The sequence below is a fragment of the Aulonocara sp. 'chitande type north' Nkhata Bay genome, linkage group LG2, assembly GCF_057382095.1.
Source record: "Aulonocara sp. 'chitande type north' Nkhata Bay isolate Kocher_YH1m ecotype deep benthic linkage group LG2, A_spYH_male_GT1.1, whole genome shotgun sequence".
NCBI classification, from domain to species: Eukaryota; Metazoa; Chordata; class Actinopteri; order Cichliformes; family Cichlidae; genus Aulonocara; species Aulonocara sp. 'chitande type north' Nkhata Bay.
In genome coordinates, this window is record NC_141345.1 from 4,304,050 (window position 1) to 4,323,275 (window position 19,226).

Genomic DNA, 19,226 nt, shown 5'->3' on the forward strand with positions numbered 1-19,226 from the left:
CCCTGACCCCCCAGGATGCAAATTCCTGGTCTGCGGCCCAAATACCGAAATTCCAAACCCGTCCAAATCGCAGGCACAACTCGCAGATTCACACACGCACATGCCCCCACATCTTTTCACCCTCTCACTGGTCCCACAACACACCTGGTTTCATTTAAACCAAACCCCCGCAAAATCCCGAAGCTCTCCCACCCATTCTACCCTCCCTATTCCCATTTACCCCCCATCTATCTATACTTACCTCCCCCATCTCTCACTCCCCTTTTTTCTTTTCCATAAAGCCACTAAAGCCCTCGCTCTCGTCCAATCTGACATGCAGGGATATTTATAGCCAGAGAGAGAGGGAAGTTAATGGAATGTGGACAAAAATTAGAGAGTGGAAGAGAGCGACAGTCTGTGTGTGTGTGTGTGTGTGTGTGTGTGTGTGTGTGTGTGTGTGTGTGTGTGTGTGTGTGTGTGTGTGTGTGTGTGTGTGTGTGTGTGTACGTGTTTGGAAAATTTTTATTTTACAGAATAAACCAGCGGTGCTTTCTGGGACAAAAGACAAAAAAATAAAGAAGTATCATGAGTCTTGACCCACGCACCAACTTTTGCTCTTCTCGTGTTTGTGCGTGACTAATGCGTTACTGCGCTTGGAATCATTTCCAGCAGCATGTTGTCTTGCAAAATTTGTAGTCTGTCATGATGCAAACGGGTTAAGATGTTGCTTAACTCACATTAATCCTCATTAGTTTCAGTCTCATTCAACTCTAATGGACACAAATTCAGACTATCCTCAAATTGGGATCAACAGCAGCGGCAGCGCTAGTCTTAATTTTCCTTAAAAATATCTCATCACTTGCAAAATAGCTCCCTGCATTTTATTTTTAGATGGGAGGCGGTTTCTCCAGCTACCCTCCAGTGTTTGGTTTAAAAACCTTCACTCGGCCTCAGCTTATTTGTCTGACTTTTGTTTTTGTCGGGTGGCAGAGATGGCAGCTGTCACTACAGGGGATGTTGTTAAAAATCACAGTCCCAGCTGGACTAACTGTGCCCCCACCCCTCATCCAGTTGGTCCCTATTCCTATAAACACACAGAGACACCCCACACACTGACTGGAGTCACAGCCTGTCGTGCATGTGATCCGCTGGTCCTCTTAAAGTGAATTAGTGAATAAAACGCTAATTCAGTTGGAGTCAATATCAAATTCGCTGTTTTCACTTCTTAAGTATGGTTCACCCAACCCCCAACCCCCGGTGAAAGATCCTGGGGGGGGGTTAATCACAACATCTCTTCCTTCCAGAATAAACATGAAACATTACATAGGAAATAAAACAGAAGGGCATTTTTAATGTAAAATCTTAATTTTATTTACAAACCAAATTTACAGACAACGTTGGGGGACGCTAGGAGCAAAGCAGGCAGACAAACATACAGCGATGACGGAAGAAGCAGAGAAAGCACATCCGAAGGAGCGAAGTAACGCCATAGCAAACTGAAAGGAGACGTGAACCGCTAGGAGAACTCTTCAGTCGTGATACATTTTGAAGATGCAGCTTTTGACGACGCCCATGTATCTGTCCCACACAACTTGATGTCTGAGGGCAGAAAAGAGAAAGAAAACGGTGAGTAAAAGGAGTGAAAAGAGGTGCTCCAAATTTCATGTCAGACTGTAATTGTGAAATCAGAGTGAAGAGAGTAAATGAGGCAATCTGTGTCCCCCCTGTGTATACTGGTGGGGGAGTGGGGGGTCTATGTTTCTTTTTATGAATATGTCTTTGTTAAGCTTGTAGTGGTTCAGGGCTGTGTAAACCCTTAACTACATTCCTGAGTGTTTGCACGAGAAACAAGGTAACTACAGTTTAAGAAGTCATGAGCAAGATAGGGAGACACCCACTGGCAGAACAAGAGCGTCAATTTTTGGGAGGGTTTTAACATACAGCTTCACGCTTCAGCAGCGTCTAACACCACCATGCATATCCTTATTCGGTTATTTGAAGTTTTCCCCAAAAGCTCTCTATGAAAATCACAGCTCTATTTTAGCACAGGATACCCCGGGGGAATTGATAACCTGGGTCGGTGCCAGGCTCTGACTGATAAGCTTCGGAGAATAAAAGCACATTAACTCACTTGAATGTGTCGAGTATGTGTGCAGAGTTGGTGTAATGAGTGAGGTAGAGTTTCATGTCCGCAGCTGACCACCGGTCTGAACGGCACGGCTCAATAAACTGTGGGATAAAAGGAGGTGAGAAGGTTACAGCATAAAGCCTCAAAGGCAGACTGATGCTGGGACAGACATTAAAGAATTCAGGCTGGCTGAGCTGTCTTTACTTATATATATATATATATATATATATATATTTTTTTAAAGAAAATCTCACCTTTTCTACAAGATCAATAAAGAAATCTCTGACATCTTTTGTGTTGGTCAGCTTTGCAGCTATGTTGATGAGGCCTCTGGAAAGATTCTGCAGAAACAAAATTACATTCGAAACTGTTATTTCCTTTTCACAGTTATTCTCACGGAATATCATAAAGATACTTATCATCTCTCACCTTGAAACTACCCTCCATCTCAATGAAAACTTTCGTCTTTCCTCTCAGGGCTGTACAGACCAAACTGAGCAGAAATAAGAGAAGAAAGGAAAAGAAAACAGATTAAAAAAATTCAGAAGCTTTTTCAGGAGTCAGCAAAACATGGAAGTGTCTGTAAAGCGTGTTCCTGTTACCTTTTGTGTTGATCGAGCAGATCTTTGTCAGTGATTAAAATCTTCAGCTCTTTCAGTTCTTGCAAAAACTCTTTGTCAAGATCGACGTCCATGTCTTCCACCATGTTGTCTACAGGAAAATTCAGACACTGTCAAGTTAGTTTAATGGGAAATATTTCTAGAAATTATATTTTAAATATTTGTGTTCTTATAACTACTTGGTTATTAAGTATAATGACTCAGATGCTACCTAATATTATTCCCTCTTTCACTCTCCTAATTGTTAACCTGGGAATTTAAAATTCATCCTCTTACTGATGAAGTAAAGCCTGAAGGACCTCTGGTGGTCAGTAAACCTCACTGACAGAGCCATTGATCTAAACTTTATTTAGTAAACACAATCAACATATAGTTACCGGCTTTGTTAAGGTACACCTTGCTAATAGCAGGTTTGACCAGCTTTTTACCTTCAGAACTGCCTTAATTCTTCATACGGTCAACAAAGTGCTAAAAACATTCCTCAGGTTTGACATGACAGCATCACACAGTTGCTGCAGATTTGTTACTAGTGAGAAGATGGGTACAATATCTTCATAAAGGGATGGACATGGTCAGCAATAGTACTCAGGAATGCTGTGGTATTTAAATGATGCTGAGCTGGAGCTAAGGGGCCCAAAAAGTACCAAGAAAATATTCCCACACCATCACACAACCACTACAAGCCAGAACCATTTATGCAAGGCAGGATGGATCTATGCTGGCTTTACCTCATAACATCACAACAGGAGTCGAGACTCATCAGACCAGGCAACATTTTTCCAATATTCTATTGTTCAATTTTGTTGAGCCTGTGTGAATTTGAGCCTCAGTTTCTTAGCTAAAGGGAGAGGTACCCAGTGCGGTCTTCAGCTGCTGTAGCCTATGTCCTTCAAGGTTTGATACTATGTGTGTTTAGAGATACTTTGGTTCTAATCAAGTGGTTATTTGAGTCAAAACTAAGCACTCACCAACAGCCCCAACTGTCCAGTTGCTGATAAGCTGACCGGCACAGAAAGCAAAATCCTGGAAACTGAGGTATTGCAGCTTTCTTTTTCCCGTCTCAAACCGATTGTTGGCAAAGAAAACGATGGCAGCGTAATCCCTGTGATAAAGACAATAAACACACGGCATTTAAAAAAACACAAAATAAAACCAAGCAATCAGAGCACCCAATCTTTTCATGTGGTATTTCGTTAGAATTTGTTGCAAAATAACATATTAATTCATCACAACACTACAACATAACAGATTTTAAGTTATACAACTGCTGTAAAACACAAGCCTGAGGCAGAAGGCTTGTGCTCTGTGCCTGTCGCTGATTACCTTGCAAGTTTGTCAGACAGAAGAAAATGCTGACGTATGTTCTCCACCAGGGGTCCCTTCAGCTCTTCGACAACTTTGAAAACACGTTTGAAGTTGTCGAACTGAAATTACACACACAATGCAAGAGATTTACTAATACTGAAAGAATCTGCTCCACAATCAGAAATCCCACCACAACTAATAAAATGTACCCAGAGCTATAAAACCAAATTAATTGTTGAAGCCGGCACACAACAGGAGCTCTGGCATGGTTTGATGTTTGTTTCAACACTCAGCTGTATCCTACCATTCAATAACACACTGCCGGAGCTTTAAAATATCAATCTTTACAATGCACAGTGAAGACTTACCTGTCGTCTGCAGCTTTTTAGTGTCACACTTGTCTTGGCACTGATGTCGTCCAAGTCTTTCTTTGTTCCCTTGGAGAGCTTCTTTCCCAGGACCTCACGAACAAATGTATCATCAAAAGCATAGTATCTAAACAAGGCAAGAGACACAAAAAACAAATTGCCATGAGAAGAAACGTAGCATAAAGGAGGAGGTTTGGCAAATAAATACAGGAATAGAGAGTTGTGACTCCTCTGAAATAAATGGGTTAATTAAATTAGAGCGTCATGGCCGCACCTCTCTATGAGCATGATTTGCCGATGAGGAGGGATCTGGAACAGCAGCTGGTTGGCTAGTTTGGCCGGACTGTGCAGCAGGCGCTCACACATCTGGAAAGTCCTGTACTGGTCCATGGTGTCACTCAGCAGGACATCTTTACTTGCCTCACACTCGTCCATCACTCCTCCCTCCATGCGTACCTTCACTGCATCGTTCACTGTTGGATAAATCACACAAGCGCAGTTCAAATGGTTGATGAACCGATGATGCCTGAAGTTAAATGTGATAACATGAATGAACAATCACTGCTGTGCTGTGAATAATCAGCAGCCTGAAACAGCTGCTGCACCATATTTGGGCATTAAACCCTGTATTTCCAATTTCTTTACCATATTTGATTCTTAAAGTTTACTTGTTCCTTAAATTAGTCTTATGATATTTAGAAGCCACACGTGCGTGTGTTTAAACACTGTACCTGACCTGAAATCACCACACCTAACATGTGATCCTGCTAGGCGCACCCAGTAAACCCCGTTCCAAAGAGAGAACACCTACTCCTATGTTTAATACTGATGAGAATGGAAACAGTGGATGGATTCATGAGGAGGGTTTGGTGCATATTTTTATTTATAATGGGATGTCTACATGACTGTATGTCACATGTATTTTTTAACACCTGTTCTCCACTTACTTGATGAAATTATTTAGAGATAACACACTTTTTCACCTTCACATGGGGTGGCAGTTACACCAAGAGAGAGTTATACATTGTGTTACTTATCCTAAATTAATTTAACCAGTAATTAGCTTTAGTAAATCCTGCCTGGCAGCTTCATCTTCATTAATCTTTGTTCAATATATCCACCATACCTCCTCTGCACATCTCCAGACTATCTCAGCCTCGCCTCTCTAACTTTGTCTTCAAGAATTTGAAGCAATCTAAACTTTTTTGTTCGTTTTCTTTACAGACAGAGCAGCGTGTGTTTGTTTGCTTTGTTCAGATTCATTACTGCAATTACTTTGAAGTTGAAAAATTAAGCCTTTAAGCATCATTTGTGCTTTCTGACTGGGTCCCAATGAGGATATCAAGCCTCATCTCTGAATCTCCTAATTAACACACCCCATATTATGACTAAAAATTAATAACAAAACTAATAAAAACTTTAACTGGAAGGAGTAAACACAGCCTGGAAATAAACTAAATTGAAACACTCAACAGCACTGTCAGAAACAGTGAGCAGATCACAGGAGACAGAAAACGATCTGCCTGACTGAAGTATTTCTGTGTTCTCAGAGAATGATCGACCTCTGTATGCAGAGCTCTGCCTTCAAGCTCAAACTATGGATTAGGTGGAATCATTACAAATGCTCAATAGCTCCTATTGCAATCAAACTATTACAGTCTGATTATGTTTTTATGTTTGTTTTTTATTTCTTATGTGTATTTGCTTTGGTGTAATGCGGCAGCCTAACTGCCAAGTCTGAGCTTAAATATTACACTAAATCGTCTTCACTGTAGTTTTTTTCCCTTGCCTTCTCAGATGCTTCATTTTAACATTTTTAGACGCCTAAGATGTGAAACCATTATGTATTTCACAAAAGTATCTTATTTTCTGTAAAAACAAGAACATTAATTAGTTTTAAAAACTGAGGTCCTTCACTGATCCCCTCTCGACTGTTTGGTTTCAACACTTTAATTTATTTTATATAATTAAAGGAAGCCAGTCACTCTGTAATTACACGTTTTCAACAGGCTGTGTAGCAAAATCATGGCCCAGTCATTTACAAATGTGTTAAGAGGTGTGATCAGTATTTCCTCCAGTTAAATGTGGCTCAGACCAAAGAACGCTTATTGATTTTTGGAGGAGGCCAAGTCCCCCTGTTCCTGCACCATTTCTCAATAAAGGTGACCCATTGGGAGAAGTGCAGCCATAAAAATACCTGGAAGAGAAATTAAATGCTGTTTCAAATACAGATGCATTGTTCAGAAAGGGCAATCATGGCTGTTTTTTAAAGTATCTTGGAAATGCTTTATTCAGTTTCTTACTGAGTCTGTGCTTTTATTTTCTGTGACTTGCTTATTTGGCAAAGCCTTAATCTTTAAAACCGGTGAAAAGTAGAGAAAACGGTTAAGTTGTCCTGTAAGATTACCGGGCACCACCTTTAGTGAATTTCAGTATCTGTGTGAAATCAAGCGTCCTCTCAAAGGGACAGACTGTCGTTTTAGAATGTCAGCTTCCTTTACATATTAACAACCACACGTTTCTATCAGAGAGAAGGTTAAGTCGCCCCACAGTTAGCACTAATAGACTCAGGCAGTCATTTGTTCCATCTCCTGCTGTATGTTTTAAATAACTTTTAACTTTTAACCAGTTCCCTCAGTTCACTGTAGGATTTTGCATTCTATGTCTGTACTGAGTTGGATCACTGTCTGCAAAACAAAGTGTCACATGGTGATGTTGAAGCTTTATTACATGTTATTACTATTTTTGGACTGCTTTATTATTCTGAACCACCCCTTAAAATATACTTTGATACTTGAGGTGGATGACCTTCAGGCTGGGCACCTCTGCTTTGACTGTGTTAGCCGCCAACTCCAGGTAATCACACACTCTTTATATAAAAACGCATCTATTAATAGGATCGTTGTGACCCAGACTCTCACATGTGTTTAGCGTTACCCCTACCTGTGTATCCGTCCAACCACAGCTGGTAAACCTCCTCATCCATGATGGTGGTGTTACCCACGAACACATCCAGCTCTACAGACATCTGCTTAAAACAAACAAGAAAAACATGTTTATTGTTTAGCTCAGGTATCACCGACATATAGCTGATTAGCTCGGGTGATATTATACCTTGTTCTCAGTGTTCTCTCAGGTAGCTGGCGGCGATAAAATCGTGTCTGCAAAGTGAACTATTTAATTCTATTAGCTGGGCTTAAATTTGCTCTCCATGGCTTACTGATTAGCTAACTTCCTCCATAAAATGTTAGCCTCCGGAGCTAGCCGAGCTGCACAGTTATCGACGGCCAATAAACGGGCAGCACTGCGGCGAATTAAGACCACGTTAATGTGACGATATGACACGATTATTAAGCAGCTTTTGAATTTACAGCAACAACGTCTATGAAATATTACAGCCCGTGAGAGACACGAGTGCGTAATGTCAACAACAGCAGTCACGTAGCAGATACTTCCGGTTCTATGATGTCACAGGAAAAGCTCCCGAATTAAAAATATGTTTTTGTTTTTTGGTTAATTTAAGTTTATTTTAATTTAATTGCCATTTTAATTTCTTTCCCATTTTTCTATTAATCAGTATTTCGGTCGCATCTTTTTTGTATCGTGTGAAATTCCTTTGATCGTTTATGTCCGCTATGTTCATTACCTTCCTTGCAATAAAGCTATTGTTTTAGATACCTATTATGTCATCGTCTTATCACAAAACTCAGGCACTGAAAACATTCAATGTACACGTGACTGCTTTTTATATTAAATAAATAAATAAATGTGTTTTTTATAGTGTATATATATATAGTATATATATATTCATATTAATACAGAAACATACTTCTTTCCAACTCACTCACACCTCTATCAACACACTCAAGGCAAATAATAATAATAATAATAATAATAATAATAATAATAATAATAATAATAATAATAATAATAATAATACCCCTGCTCCCCCGGAAGATCATACAGTGGCCACAAATGACTGAAAGAGAATACTTTTGCTGCACATATTGAAGGATATCTCCTTTCTCAGGAGCCCGGCACGCCTTTTTGTTTACAGCCTCTGTGTTGGTCTTCCAGTTCAGCCTGTTGTAGACGTGGACACCCAGGTACTGGTACTCTTCCACCACATAAACACCCCGTCACAGGATAGAAACGGGTCGTATAACAGACGTCCTCTTCCTTGTGAAGTCCATCACCAACTCTCTAGATTATGGTGATTCTATTTTATTTATTTATTTTTGCAGGATTTTGCTATATCTACATATAGCACAGCCCTTCCCGTGTTTTTTTTTCTTTTTCAATTATCTTTCATTGGCTTAAACATCAGTTTTCTCGGTGTGTGGGGGGGAGGGGGGGTCTTGCTCTTTTTCCCATTAACAGTTACTGCAGACGTCTCACATGACTGTGGGCAGCATGTGACACAACTATGAGACGCCCCTGAGGATTACCAATATGAATAACACACCATTCATCTGTAGTTTTTTAGGAGCTGATCATGTGCTTTTAAGGTGTGGCTCTGACAAGTGAATACGTAATAATAGGTAATGTTAGTGCAGACAAAACGGTAACTTCTGTGATATTAGAGTGTTTAGATACATAGAAAATCATTATCATTGAAAGCTTGACAAATGGCCTTCAGGATCAGCAGTTTTCTTTTATTTCTTCAATGTTTGGCCTCTCTTCTAAGCCAACGTCTACTTTGATTGACCATCCAAGGGGTGGATTAGAGGTGAATTACCCTACAGTAACTCAACAGGTAACATTCATATAAAGAAAGAAAGACTTCAGTGACCAGAAAAGAAAATCCGAAAGATAATGAACGATTATGTGAAGACTCAAATTACAGCACTGCGCCTGGCAGCCACACAGTACCCTATTGTTGATCATTTGTTCCCTAAGTTATTATAAAATGTGTCAGATCACAGATAGGCTTCTTTGTGAGCACCGGGCCCCACAGTGCTGTGCGCTTTGCTTGCTGCCTGCGTTTACACAATCTGCTCTTTTCCTCTGACGATTAATCTAAATAAATCCCCGTAAATCCCTCTCCTCGCCCTCCCTTTCTGTGTTTCTGCATGTGTCCTTCAAAAAAGAAAAATCACAACACGGGAGGGTGAAAACGAATCAGCCAAACACGCCTTTTTTGTCGACTCTCCTGCTGCGCATCAACACTCTCATTTCTAACCTCACATGACACCCTGATTCCATCCCCAGATCCCCCTTGCGCGGTTAACACCCTACATTGTTGTGGCCTCAGTGAAACAATGGAGGTGGGACAGAGGGCGGAAGGATGTGGCTGAATGCCTCAGCATAAACCCATGGAAAAAAAGGGTCTGCAGTCACACTTTCCGCCAATGTTCTTTGAAAAGTAACAAGTACAACCAGGAGTCACTCATGCACTCCACTGTCATAGACATGTATCTGGTTTTTGAGGATGAGATCATTCTAATGAACAGGAAAAACCGAAGGAAGTGGGTTTACACAGGCTTTTCCTATCAATTTCCTTCATACATTTCCAACTTGTTTTGGTTTCATAGCATGAAAAGGATAAGAAAAAAGAAAAGAAAAATACAATAAAATAAAGAAATAAAAAAAATGGGTTTGAATCCAAATGGGGGCGCACACGTTCCTCATTGAGGGAGCGCGTGGAGAGAGGATCTTCCATGTCAAATCTCGTTATTTAGAGTGGAATTAGATGAACCACAGAGCTTTAGATTATTAAATGTTGCCATTTACGGCTACAAAACAGGCTCAAATAACGCAATGTGGAATTGCCACACTGCGAACATCAGAGAAAACCACAAACAGTTCTGATTACTAGCTTATCTAAGGAAATTTGCCAAGTTACAAATCCTGATAAAGCAGTAAAGTTTCCTTTAAAACCTCTACAAAATAAAAGCATCTCTGCTGAGCATCGCGGCTTCACTAAAACGCGACCAAAACTAAAAGGCGTCACTCGTTACAAATATATAATCTAGTTCAGCGGTGCTCTCAAAGCAACATTTGTGACAGTTCTTTTCTTAAAAACAACAATCTGAAGCTTTTATTTTGAAGGCTGCTTGTACTGGTCTCCGTCAGAGCTCCAGCTTCACACGCAGCTCGCTGCTTAGCGGAGTCACAGCCGTGAAAGTGGCGGAGGCGGACATTGTTGTGGTAACAGTCCATCTCCGGAGGATGAGCACAGATGATGATGTACATATTTTGAGCGGTGAGCTTTGTTTGTTATTTATTTTTTTATCTAAACAATGAATCTTTTTTAAAGAAAAAGGGGGGTAAAGCTGCTGCGCCGTGCGGACTCCTGCAGCCACCGGAGTTCATTCAGCTGAGGCGAGACAAGCACAGCCCGATGAGACGATGCCAGCGGTGTAGAAATCACAACATCTGCAGGGTGTGCTTGGTCAAGCCTCCGTGGACTCACCGGGCCTTTGTCCAGAAAAGCCCACGGAGCGGCTGTTGCCTTCAAAAAAAAAACTGCGCGGGGAGGAGAAATAAGGGCTGCTGTGCTCCCGGAGGCCTTTGGAGAAAGCAGCCTGCTGCTGAGAGGATGACAGATTGACATTAATAGGGGCTTGCGGTGCGTTTTTCACACACGACCTCATTAAGGCGTTATCCACGGAGAACAGCACAAAAAGGGACTGAAGTCACAGCCTTGGAGATAAAGACAATCTAAATAAAGACACCACATGTTTCTGCCTTGATTTTACCTCCGGTGATCAAATACATTACATCTGGATTACAGCGGATGCATGTGTTGAGCATTAAATATAGCCACATCTCAGCGCTTTTAATAGATTCTCAGGTACCCATAGGTGTCGTTTTTTACTGAAAGAAGAAAAAAATGGGTAGCGAAGGTGAGATAATAAACAGAGAACTGTCAAAGATGTCGGACGAGGACTTGCTGGCGTGCTCCAAAGAGGAGCTGGTGAGCCGGTTGCGTAAAGAGGAGTCAGAGAAAATATCGGCTCTGATCCAGCGCGGTCGGCTTATCAAAGAGGTAAATAAACAGCTGCAGGGACACCTCCTCGAAATCAGGGAACTGAAAGTCATCAATCAGCGCCTGCAGGAGGAGAACACGGAGCTGCGGGACCTGTGCTGCTTCCTAGACGACGACCGGCTCAAAGTGAAGAAGCTGGCCCGGGAATGGCAGCTGTTCGGGCATCACGCAGCCAAAGTGATGCGGGAGGACCTGGGCGGGTACTTGAAAAAGCTCGCTGACCTGGAGCGCATGCAGGACGGGCTGGTGAAGGAGAATCTGGACCTGAAGGAGCTGTGCCTGGTCCTGGAAGAGGAGTGTGTGAGCAGGAGTGACTCCAGTCCAGGAGGTTCCACCGAGCTGAATCTGCCCTGCATGGTGGCCCGGGACCTGGGAGATGGGAGCTCAAGCACAGGCAGCGTGGGAAGCCCAGACCAGCTTCACCTGGTGTGCTCACCTGATGACTGATGGCAGGTGTGTGTCAGCAGCTGAGGACTGGAGGGAGACAAAGGTGCTCTGTCAGATAGTACAAATTAATCTGGAGGATTAAAAAAAAAAGCATTAGGGCTTTCTGAATGCTGCAAAGATTTGTGTGCCACTAGACTTGAGACTCTTTCCACATTTCAGGACTTTACAAAGACATTTATTAGATGTTTGCCAGATGATAACATGTCTAAATTTTACAGTGTTTTTTCTAAAGATTCTCCTGAAAATTCTCCTTTTTCAGTGGTCTGTTGTTGAGAAAAAATGGGACCAAAAAAGTGGGTCACATATATAAATTTATCTCATGCACTGGATTAGCCTACACTGGTAGAAGCCTTTTTCTCAATTGCACTGGACAGCGTTATCTTGGATCTTGAAAACACAGATCTAAAGATTCATTTCAATCCAGTTTCGAGCCATATTTAGTCCTCTGAATTCCAATAGCACTGAAACAAAGGAAACTATTTGATAATTGCTTTTTTTGCTAATGATGTGTAATATTTTATGCACTCTCGCTTCCTCAGGACAGGATTGGAGTGCCATGTGTGCATGATGATTGTCACCATTTGTAACAAAGCCTGTGAAGCAGCCTGACGTGAAGGCCCTTTAGGTTTCCTGAGGGGTGGGGCTGCTGAGAATAATGTAACACGTGCAGACCTACACACTCACTTTGGATCAGGCATGGTAGATGTTGTTGGACCTCACGCAGAGCTGAACTGAAAAATAAGTTCTGTCACTATTTTTAAAATTCAACTGGAAAACTCTTTGTATCAAACTGGAAGGTCTACAAGTTTTGGTTGATTTTTATTCTGTTTAAGCCGAGCTGTTTAAATTCTTTTTTTTTCTTCTTGTCTTTGTTTTTTTTAAATGAAGTTGTTGCTGAATTATCATAAGATTTGTTAGCTTCTTCTTCTGTAACTCATGCTTTGTATTTAATCTGTAACATTAGGAGCAAACTTAACTTCAGCCCTTCTTTAATCTTGATTTGTCTGTATTAACTAGCTTTACTAACCAGTTTCAGTTTAAACCATAGCACCTGGATTACAAGAGGTTTATTTTGTTGTTAGCTGTTTATTGGTGGGCTATGCTCGTAGTGCACTGAAAAGCTTTAAATACAGTGGCTATGACACTCGGGGCTGTTCTGACCTTTCTTTGTGTATTTGCCTTGCAGAAAACATGCATTTAACATGACACACACGACAAATTGATTTCTGCATTTGTTCTGACCTTCGTGTCTGAACCAACTGCGCTTGATTGATGCTGCCTTCATGCCACACTGACTGACGTTATGGATATTCATCAGTTTTATTTTTGGAGCCCTATTTGCACAGTCTGGAGAGCTGATGGGGGTGGAGGGGGGTGATGCTTTTACCCACTTAGTGATGCACAGACGTCCTTTGACAGCAGCGTACATACAGATTTTTTCTCCCTCGTGCTCTCCAGCTCTCAATCTGACTCTTGTTCCATCTCCGCCTCTCTGCCTCGCTCATCCCATTTTAGCAATTCAATGCTCTCTGAGCCGTGTATGTATTAGCAAGAGATTCACTTCATTTTAGGGTAACAGAGGCCACAGTGTTGAGAGTGGAGGGTCAGAGAGTGGCCAGCAGAGTTTGTCAGCGCATGGTGCAGTAATCAAACTCTCTTACTCGCTGCCACTAATGATTAATTCTGTATTTATTACTGTGTCAGGTATTTTCTCAATTAACTGATATGAAGTATGGCCTTAACACCCAGAGTCAAAGGGTAATGTCTTCAAAGTATTGGATTTTTTCTGATCAACAGTCTGAAGATGTTAAGATCAAAGACCACAGAAACCTGGAGAAGCTGCAGTCCAGGGGCGGAGCCAGGCAGGGGTCTGGGGTGGCACTGCCCCCAGAACCAATAATGAAGCTTATTGGGGGGTTCTTCGCACATAATCATAGGAGTTAAGAAGTAATCAGACACAGCTGGGTATAATCTTAACAATCAATTAATGTTTATCAACAGTTAAAAAATAATTAAATTAACAACCATTGCATATTTCTTTTAAAATGATTTAAAATGTGACTGTATACGAGTCTTCACAGTGTACATGTCTACATGTGTGAAAACCTATTTCTGCCACTTAAAAAATAATAAATAAATGAACAATTTTTTCATCTATAAGTAAAAATGCTGTGTTATTACCAAAAAATTTGAGTTGATATTTTGAGATAAACCAAAATTTTGTCTTCGGATGGCAGAAAAATGTTGATGGTGGAAAGAAGCAACTCAAAAATTTTAGTTTTGACCTAAAGACAACTTTCCATCAATTTGTGTTTCATCCCAGTCTAAGTAAGAAAAAAAAAAGTGTATAAAACTGTCTGACTCCACCACTGCTGCGCCTGGAGAATATTCAGCATTACTGCTCAATTAAAAAGAAATTACTAGAACATTAAACTTCAATCAGGCAACTGATCAATGAATCGAATCCTCATTTCAGTCGCGTTGTCACGTCTCATTTACATTTCTGAATCTCTTTCACACATTTCGAATGATCCAGACAATCGACTCTGAGTAATCTGCTGTTTTTCAGATGATTTTCAGTCACAGTCTCTTGCTTATTTTGCCAATAACTGTACACCATTTCTCTTTGCACACACCTTTGTTCTTTATTATCTGGTTTTTTTCAAACAAAGACAAATTTAAGGCACTGCCCTCCAAACAGTTCATTTTAACAGAAAACATAAACAGTACCAAAAAATATATTATATTCTCCATAATAAATATGTGATTATATCATTTATAATAACTCCTATGGCCCAGCCTTAGTGGTCAGTAATTTGTATAAAGATAATATTAGGGTTCTGAAAGGGTCCACGCATAAATATGGACCTGTTAGTTTAAGCACTCCGTTTCCCTTTTTGAGGACTTTCACAACACACTGTAACAATATAGTAACTCATCAAAGGGAACATTATAATGTATTATATCTAATAATATATGATTAAATGGAGTTATCACAGTTATGTGTACAACGTTTGTATAATTAGAGAATATAGTCTGCATGCAGTGCTTTCGCAATAAACCTCAAACACACTCATTCTTATTTTATAACTCTGAAAATTAGAAATATAAAGACTTTATATTCTTATAAAAACTAAAAAAAGTGTAACATTCGTCTTCTAATAATGCCACAGATTTGCATATTATCTAAGAAAAGCATCAACTTTCTAAAGAAATCGAGCAGCTGCACGTTGCTCGTTTCGAAATGATAAGAGCCGTCGTTTTCACTTCCATCACATTTCCTTGACATCCTGCACTGTGACTGCGCTGAAATCAAACTTAGTGTATTGCCAGGAAGGCAGGGCCGTCGATTACAGTGAGAGGATGGTTGGTGAGTGCAGGGAGTGATCCGACTGGTCACCGCTGCTGCTGCTGCGGCGATGAGCTATCCCACAGGGCTGTGGGGCCTGAGACTGCTGGACACTTCCCTGGTGTGATGTAACGTGGGATGTGCTGGAGGCACTGGTGTCTAAAGAGGCAGAGGGGTAGGTGAAAACTGTGCCAGCTGTGAAGGACATGATAGAGGGCGTGGAGAGAACTGGGGTGTGGAGTGACTCTGATTCAGTAGCAACAGCAGAGGCGGTTGATGTTACAGGCTTTGTGGGGATAGTTATCCTTGGTCTGGGCTTCTCCAGCTTTATGGGTGGTTTGATTGAGGGTCCAGGACTGCAGGAGTCCGCTGGCTCTAGTTTGATGGCTGCCAAAGAGGAAATGGATGGACCTGAGTCAGAATCCGAATCAGAGTCCTCTATTTTGCAAATGGGTCGGTGAGCTTCCAAGACCAGTTCAAGCTTCTCTTTCTCCTTTTGTAGTTCAGCTATTTCCTTCTGCAAGCGGGACTTTTCATCCTCCAGCATGTCTGTCTCCTACAGCAGGAGAAAGACAGAGTTTGATTCATTCATGCCTGACTGAGACCAACACCTTACATATTAACATATTACATATTACATATACTATTATATTAAAGATCACTCACAGTTTGCAGGGAATCTGTCAGCTCCCGTCTCCGATTGCGACACTTTGCTGCTGCCAGTTTATTCCTCTCCCTTCTTACTCTGCGCCTTTCGACTTCTTCCCGAGATAACTGAAGAGGAGAAGAAAAATTACTACAAAACATGAAGGCGGCCTAAACTCCTGAACTGGATTAATCCGGCTTGTTTTAGGCAAACAGCTAATTTCAAAACATCACATGCACAGTGAAATTCCACCACAGGCAGCATGACACAGGTGAAATACTCCCACCATGTGTGCACACTGACTCATCACAGCCATGGCAGCTGCAGGGTTGAAAAGCGTCTGGGCTTTTGTGCCTTTGTAACACCCGAATTCTGACTTCATCCAACATTCTACTGAATAATTGCAGTTAATCCAACATTTCCCGCCCTTTCGGGGTGATGAGTCACGCTCAGACCCCTAAAGTGACTCAGGTGTGAGTCACAGAACATGACTTGCCCCTATGAGTCACATGACAGTCCACTTCCTGTTCAATGAATTTACAACTTTATGACGAGGATGTGTGCCAAAGCGTACCTGGGGAAACGTACAGAATTATACTGTGTGTTGGAAGTCAAATGTAAAGTTACTTTGAATGGAGTGATGTTTCTATAGTAAGAAAAAACTGATAATCACCTGTTAATTTTACTGTCAACAAAAACTCAGTAAAAAAACAAAGGAGAATACAACAGTGTGTGTTTAACTCCAGTGCTGAGAAAAAGATTTAAAAAACATATCTTTAGATTTTCTTCCTATTTCTCCATACATCTAGAGGAAGTGGCACTATTGTGTCACAGAGAATTACAGGACATTACGCACTGATTACACAAAAGTGATTGAGCCACACTCCACACCTCAGCATCCACACCACATTCCCTCGAGGGAGAATGCAACTTCCAAGAGGGCTCATTCACTTGTTTCTTAGTGGAAAAACAAAAAACCCACAATCATTTGTGAGCTATGTGCTTACATGTTCATCATTCCTGCGCCTTGTTGAAGATGGGCTGTTTGCAGAAGTTCTTATGACCCCTGTCCTGAGAAGGTGAGACTGGGAAGGTGGTGGAACCAGTGGCCTCGCCCCTGGGTGGACTGGGTAAGGAGGTACTGGTGATCGCGAAGGGCCTGGTGGATGCATGAGAGAGGGCTGGACCAGCCACTGGAGGTCCTGGTTGCTTGTGATGGCATTGAGGCTGGGGATAATCTGACTGGCCCCTGCCATTGTAAACTTCTAGGGAAAAAAGAAAAATAAACAGTTTGAAAGAAGAAGATTTTATATAATGAAATATTCACGATAAGTAACAAGTGCAGGATTAAAAGTGTAAACTAATATTATTGCGTAACTATTATATAACCATTATTATAAATATTATTATTTTTTATCTATTACTTGTACAACTAAACTAAATTACAGTGTGATGATTTAACAGCTTTAAATTTGTATTCCTTAATGTTAGCTAGAACATTTTTAGTTATTTCTCAAAACTTTAACCGTATTGTTCTTATTTGACCCCTAACCTTTTACCCAGTTCAGTCAGTGACAGCACACCTACCTGCTCCTGATGTGTGGCTGAAGTGCTGGTGTTTCCAAGGGAAGCAGGGTTTGTCCCAGAGGTGCCTGTGTACGGTGGGTTGCCTCTTTCTTGACTCCCAAAGTTTCGATACATCCTCTCTTTCTCAGTGAAAAGAAAACTGAATCCAGCTGTGGCTATATAGTCTTCCGTTCTCACGAAACTAAGTGGTTGAGTCTTGTGTTTTAATTCAAATAGGGGGCAAGCCCACCGGTAGAGTCCAAAGAAGTCTTCAAGGGGAGCGAGGAAAGAAATATCTCCTTGTTTTTTCCCCAGTCGTCCAAAAACCTTCGAAAACAACTTTCAGCGCTCACGGTAGTCCTCAGTCGTACATCCAGGATCGGAAGTCTGGGAATGATCGTGAGGTTGTAAACTCTTTAAGCAGCAGTATATGCACACCACGCCCCTCTGTACTTACGGGAAATAGTGTTGTCTGGAACCTCTCACGAAATTCTCCACGTGTCGTGACGTCATTTACCATATTTGGTGAGAGTTTCCTCCAGAGACTAGTACAGGGATTCCTCTCAAAGACAGCCCACACCTCGTGCTCTGAAACTGGCGCTGTAGTGATTTCTCTTATCTGGAGGAGGCTTTAAGCACTGGGTACACTTTATAACTGAAAGCCAAAGCACGGAGACTCTTTGTTTATACTGCAGTGAAATTTGTACATGTTATCAGTACAAGGGTAACCAGTTAAGGGTTGAAGTTTGAAAAAAACACACACACACGCAAACAGATTGCTCAGTGAGAAACCCTGAGCAATCTGTTTTTTCACACTTAAAAAAACACTGATCTATTTTTATTGATGTGCACCTCTATTTCCAGGGATTATGGAAAGTTTAAGACATTTCTGTTTAGAAACAAACATGAAACAGTGACTAAAAGTATCAGTGTGACATAACTCCCCGCCTTATCTCCATTAGAGATAGGCTAAGGAGCAGGTGGTTCTTGTATACCTCTTGGTAATTTTCTTGGGCTAGGAAATCATGTCTTGTTCCATGTTCCCATGGGCTTGGGAACACCTCACTGTTCCCCCAGAAGAGCTAGAGGTGGCTGTGGAGAGGTCTAGGCATCTCTGCTTAGACTGCTGACCCAGTGACATGGACAACCAGGAGAACACTAATGGATAGGTGGATTAAATCAGTCCAGCCTGCTGCTACTGATACTGGTGTAATGATGTGGGTGATATTTTCTAACTGAACATCATATAAACACCACAGTATAGTAGTGAGTGTTGTTGCTGACCAAGTCCATCCCATCCCTGACCAGCGTACTCATCTTCTGATGGCTTCTTCAAGCAGAATAATGCACCTCGTCACAAAGCTCAAATCACCACAAACTATTCTTCTGAACATGAGTTCACTGTATTCAAATGGTTTCCCCAGTCAGCAGATCTGAATCCAATAGAGCACCTTTGGGATGTGGTGGAACAGGAGATTAATAAAACTGTTTTATCATTAAACTCAATGTAAATTAATACTTGCACTTTATTTTTTCTGTAATGATCTCTCAGATTCCTTTTGTTTAAGATAATTTAACTTGATTTTACACTTTTTTGGTTGATGTTTTTTTTTGTTTTTATATGTTATGTACTACTCTATTTCCACTTGTATAAACTGAGTTCTTACACCTCATGGGGATTCAAACAGCACATTTTTCAACTGAAATCCTTCAATATCCTTGAAGATAGATTAGACAAGTTTCTAGAAGTTATTTGAACATAATTTAAGCATATTCAGTAACAGTTTAAGGATGCTACCTAAAAAATAACCCTAACAACAACAAAAC

At 41.0% G+C, this 19,226-nt stretch overlaps 3 protein-coding genes across 4 annotated transcripts; 1 reads left to right on the forward strand and 2 right to left on the reverse strand.

The window, feature by feature from the left end:
- Nucleotides 1-1,228: 1,228 nt before the first annotated feature.
- Nucleotides 1,229-7,880, reverse strand: fibpa (fibroblast growth factor (acidic) intracellular binding protein a). The gene is made up of 11 exons (XM_086302940.1): nt 7,515-7,880; nt 7,344-7,428; nt 4,675-4,873; nt 4,401-4,527; nt 4,051-4,151; nt 3,696-3,829; nt 2,710-2,818; nt 2,537-2,600; nt 2,362-2,448; nt 2,111-2,208; nt 1,229-1,578 (listed from the first exon to the last, which is right to left on the reverse strand). Exons 2-11 carry the CDS (start codon nt 7,426-7,428, stop codon nt 1,509-1,511), a joined length of 1,074 nt encoding a protein of 357 aa, XP_086159066.1. The 5' UTR covers nt 7,515-7,880; the 3' UTR covers nt 1,229-1,508.
- A 2,495-nt stretch (nt 7,881-10,375) lies between these two features.
- ccdc85b (coiled-coil domain containing 85B) lies at nt 10,376-12,987 on the forward strand. Its single transcript, XM_086302975.1, has one exon. The coding sequence runs from the start codon at nt 11,236-11,238 to the stop codon at nt 11,836-11,838; it is 603 nt and encodes a 200-aa protein (XP_086159101.1). The 5' UTR covers nt 10,376-11,235; the 3' UTR covers nt 11,839-12,987.
- Nucleotides 12,988-14,457: 1,470 nt separating this feature from the next.
- Nucleotides 14,458-17,795, reverse strand: fosl1a (FOS like 1, AP-1 transcription factor subunit a). Of its 2 annotated transcripts, none has more exons than XM_086302963.1 (4): nt 17,421-17,795; nt 16,841-17,095; nt 15,854-15,961; nt 14,458-15,743 (listed from the first exon to the last, which is right to left on the reverse strand). In XM_086302963.1, the coding sequence occupies exons 1-4, from the start codon at nt 17,532-17,534 to the stop codon at nt 15,189-15,191; spliced, it is 1,032 nt and encodes a 343-aa protein (XP_086159089.1). In that variant the 5' UTR covers nt 17,535-17,795; the 3' UTR covers nt 14,458-15,188. The 2 variants fall into 2 exon arrangements, with proteins under 2 accessions (XP_086159089.1, XP_086159080.1); XM_086302954.1 differs by having other exon boundaries at nt 16,841-17,098; nt 17,421-17,794.
- Nucleotides 17,796-19,226: the final 1,431 nt, after the last annotated feature.

Coding starts and splice junctions, on each gene's coding strand:
- fibpa (XM_086302940.1), bottom strand. CDS start 7,428: ATGTCTGTAGAGCTGGATGTGTTCGTGGGTAACACCACCATCATGGAT. Junction 4,874..7,343: donor GTGGTTGGACGGATACACAG/GTAGGGGTAACG, acceptor TTTATCCAACAG/TGAACGATGCAGTGAAGGTA. Junction 2,449..2,536: donor AGATGGAGGGTAGTTTCAAG/GTGAGAGATGAT, acceptor TTGTTTCTGCAG/AATCTTTCCAGAGGCCTCAT.
- ccdc85b (XM_086302975.1), top strand. CDS start 11,236: ATGGGTAGCGAAGGTGAGATAATAAACAGAGAACTGTCAAAGATGTCG.
- fosl1a (XM_086302954.1), bottom strand. CDS start 17,534: ATGTATCGAAACTTTGGGAGTCAAGAAAGAGGCAACCCACCGTACACA. Junction 15,962..16,840: donor GGCGCAGGAATGATGAACAT/GTAAGCACATAG, acceptor TCTCCTCTTCAG/TTATCTCGGGAAGAAGTCGA. Junction 15,744..15,853: donor TGACAGATTCCCTGCAAACT/GTGAGTGATCTT, acceptor CTCCTGCTGTAG/GAGACAGACATGCTGGAGGA.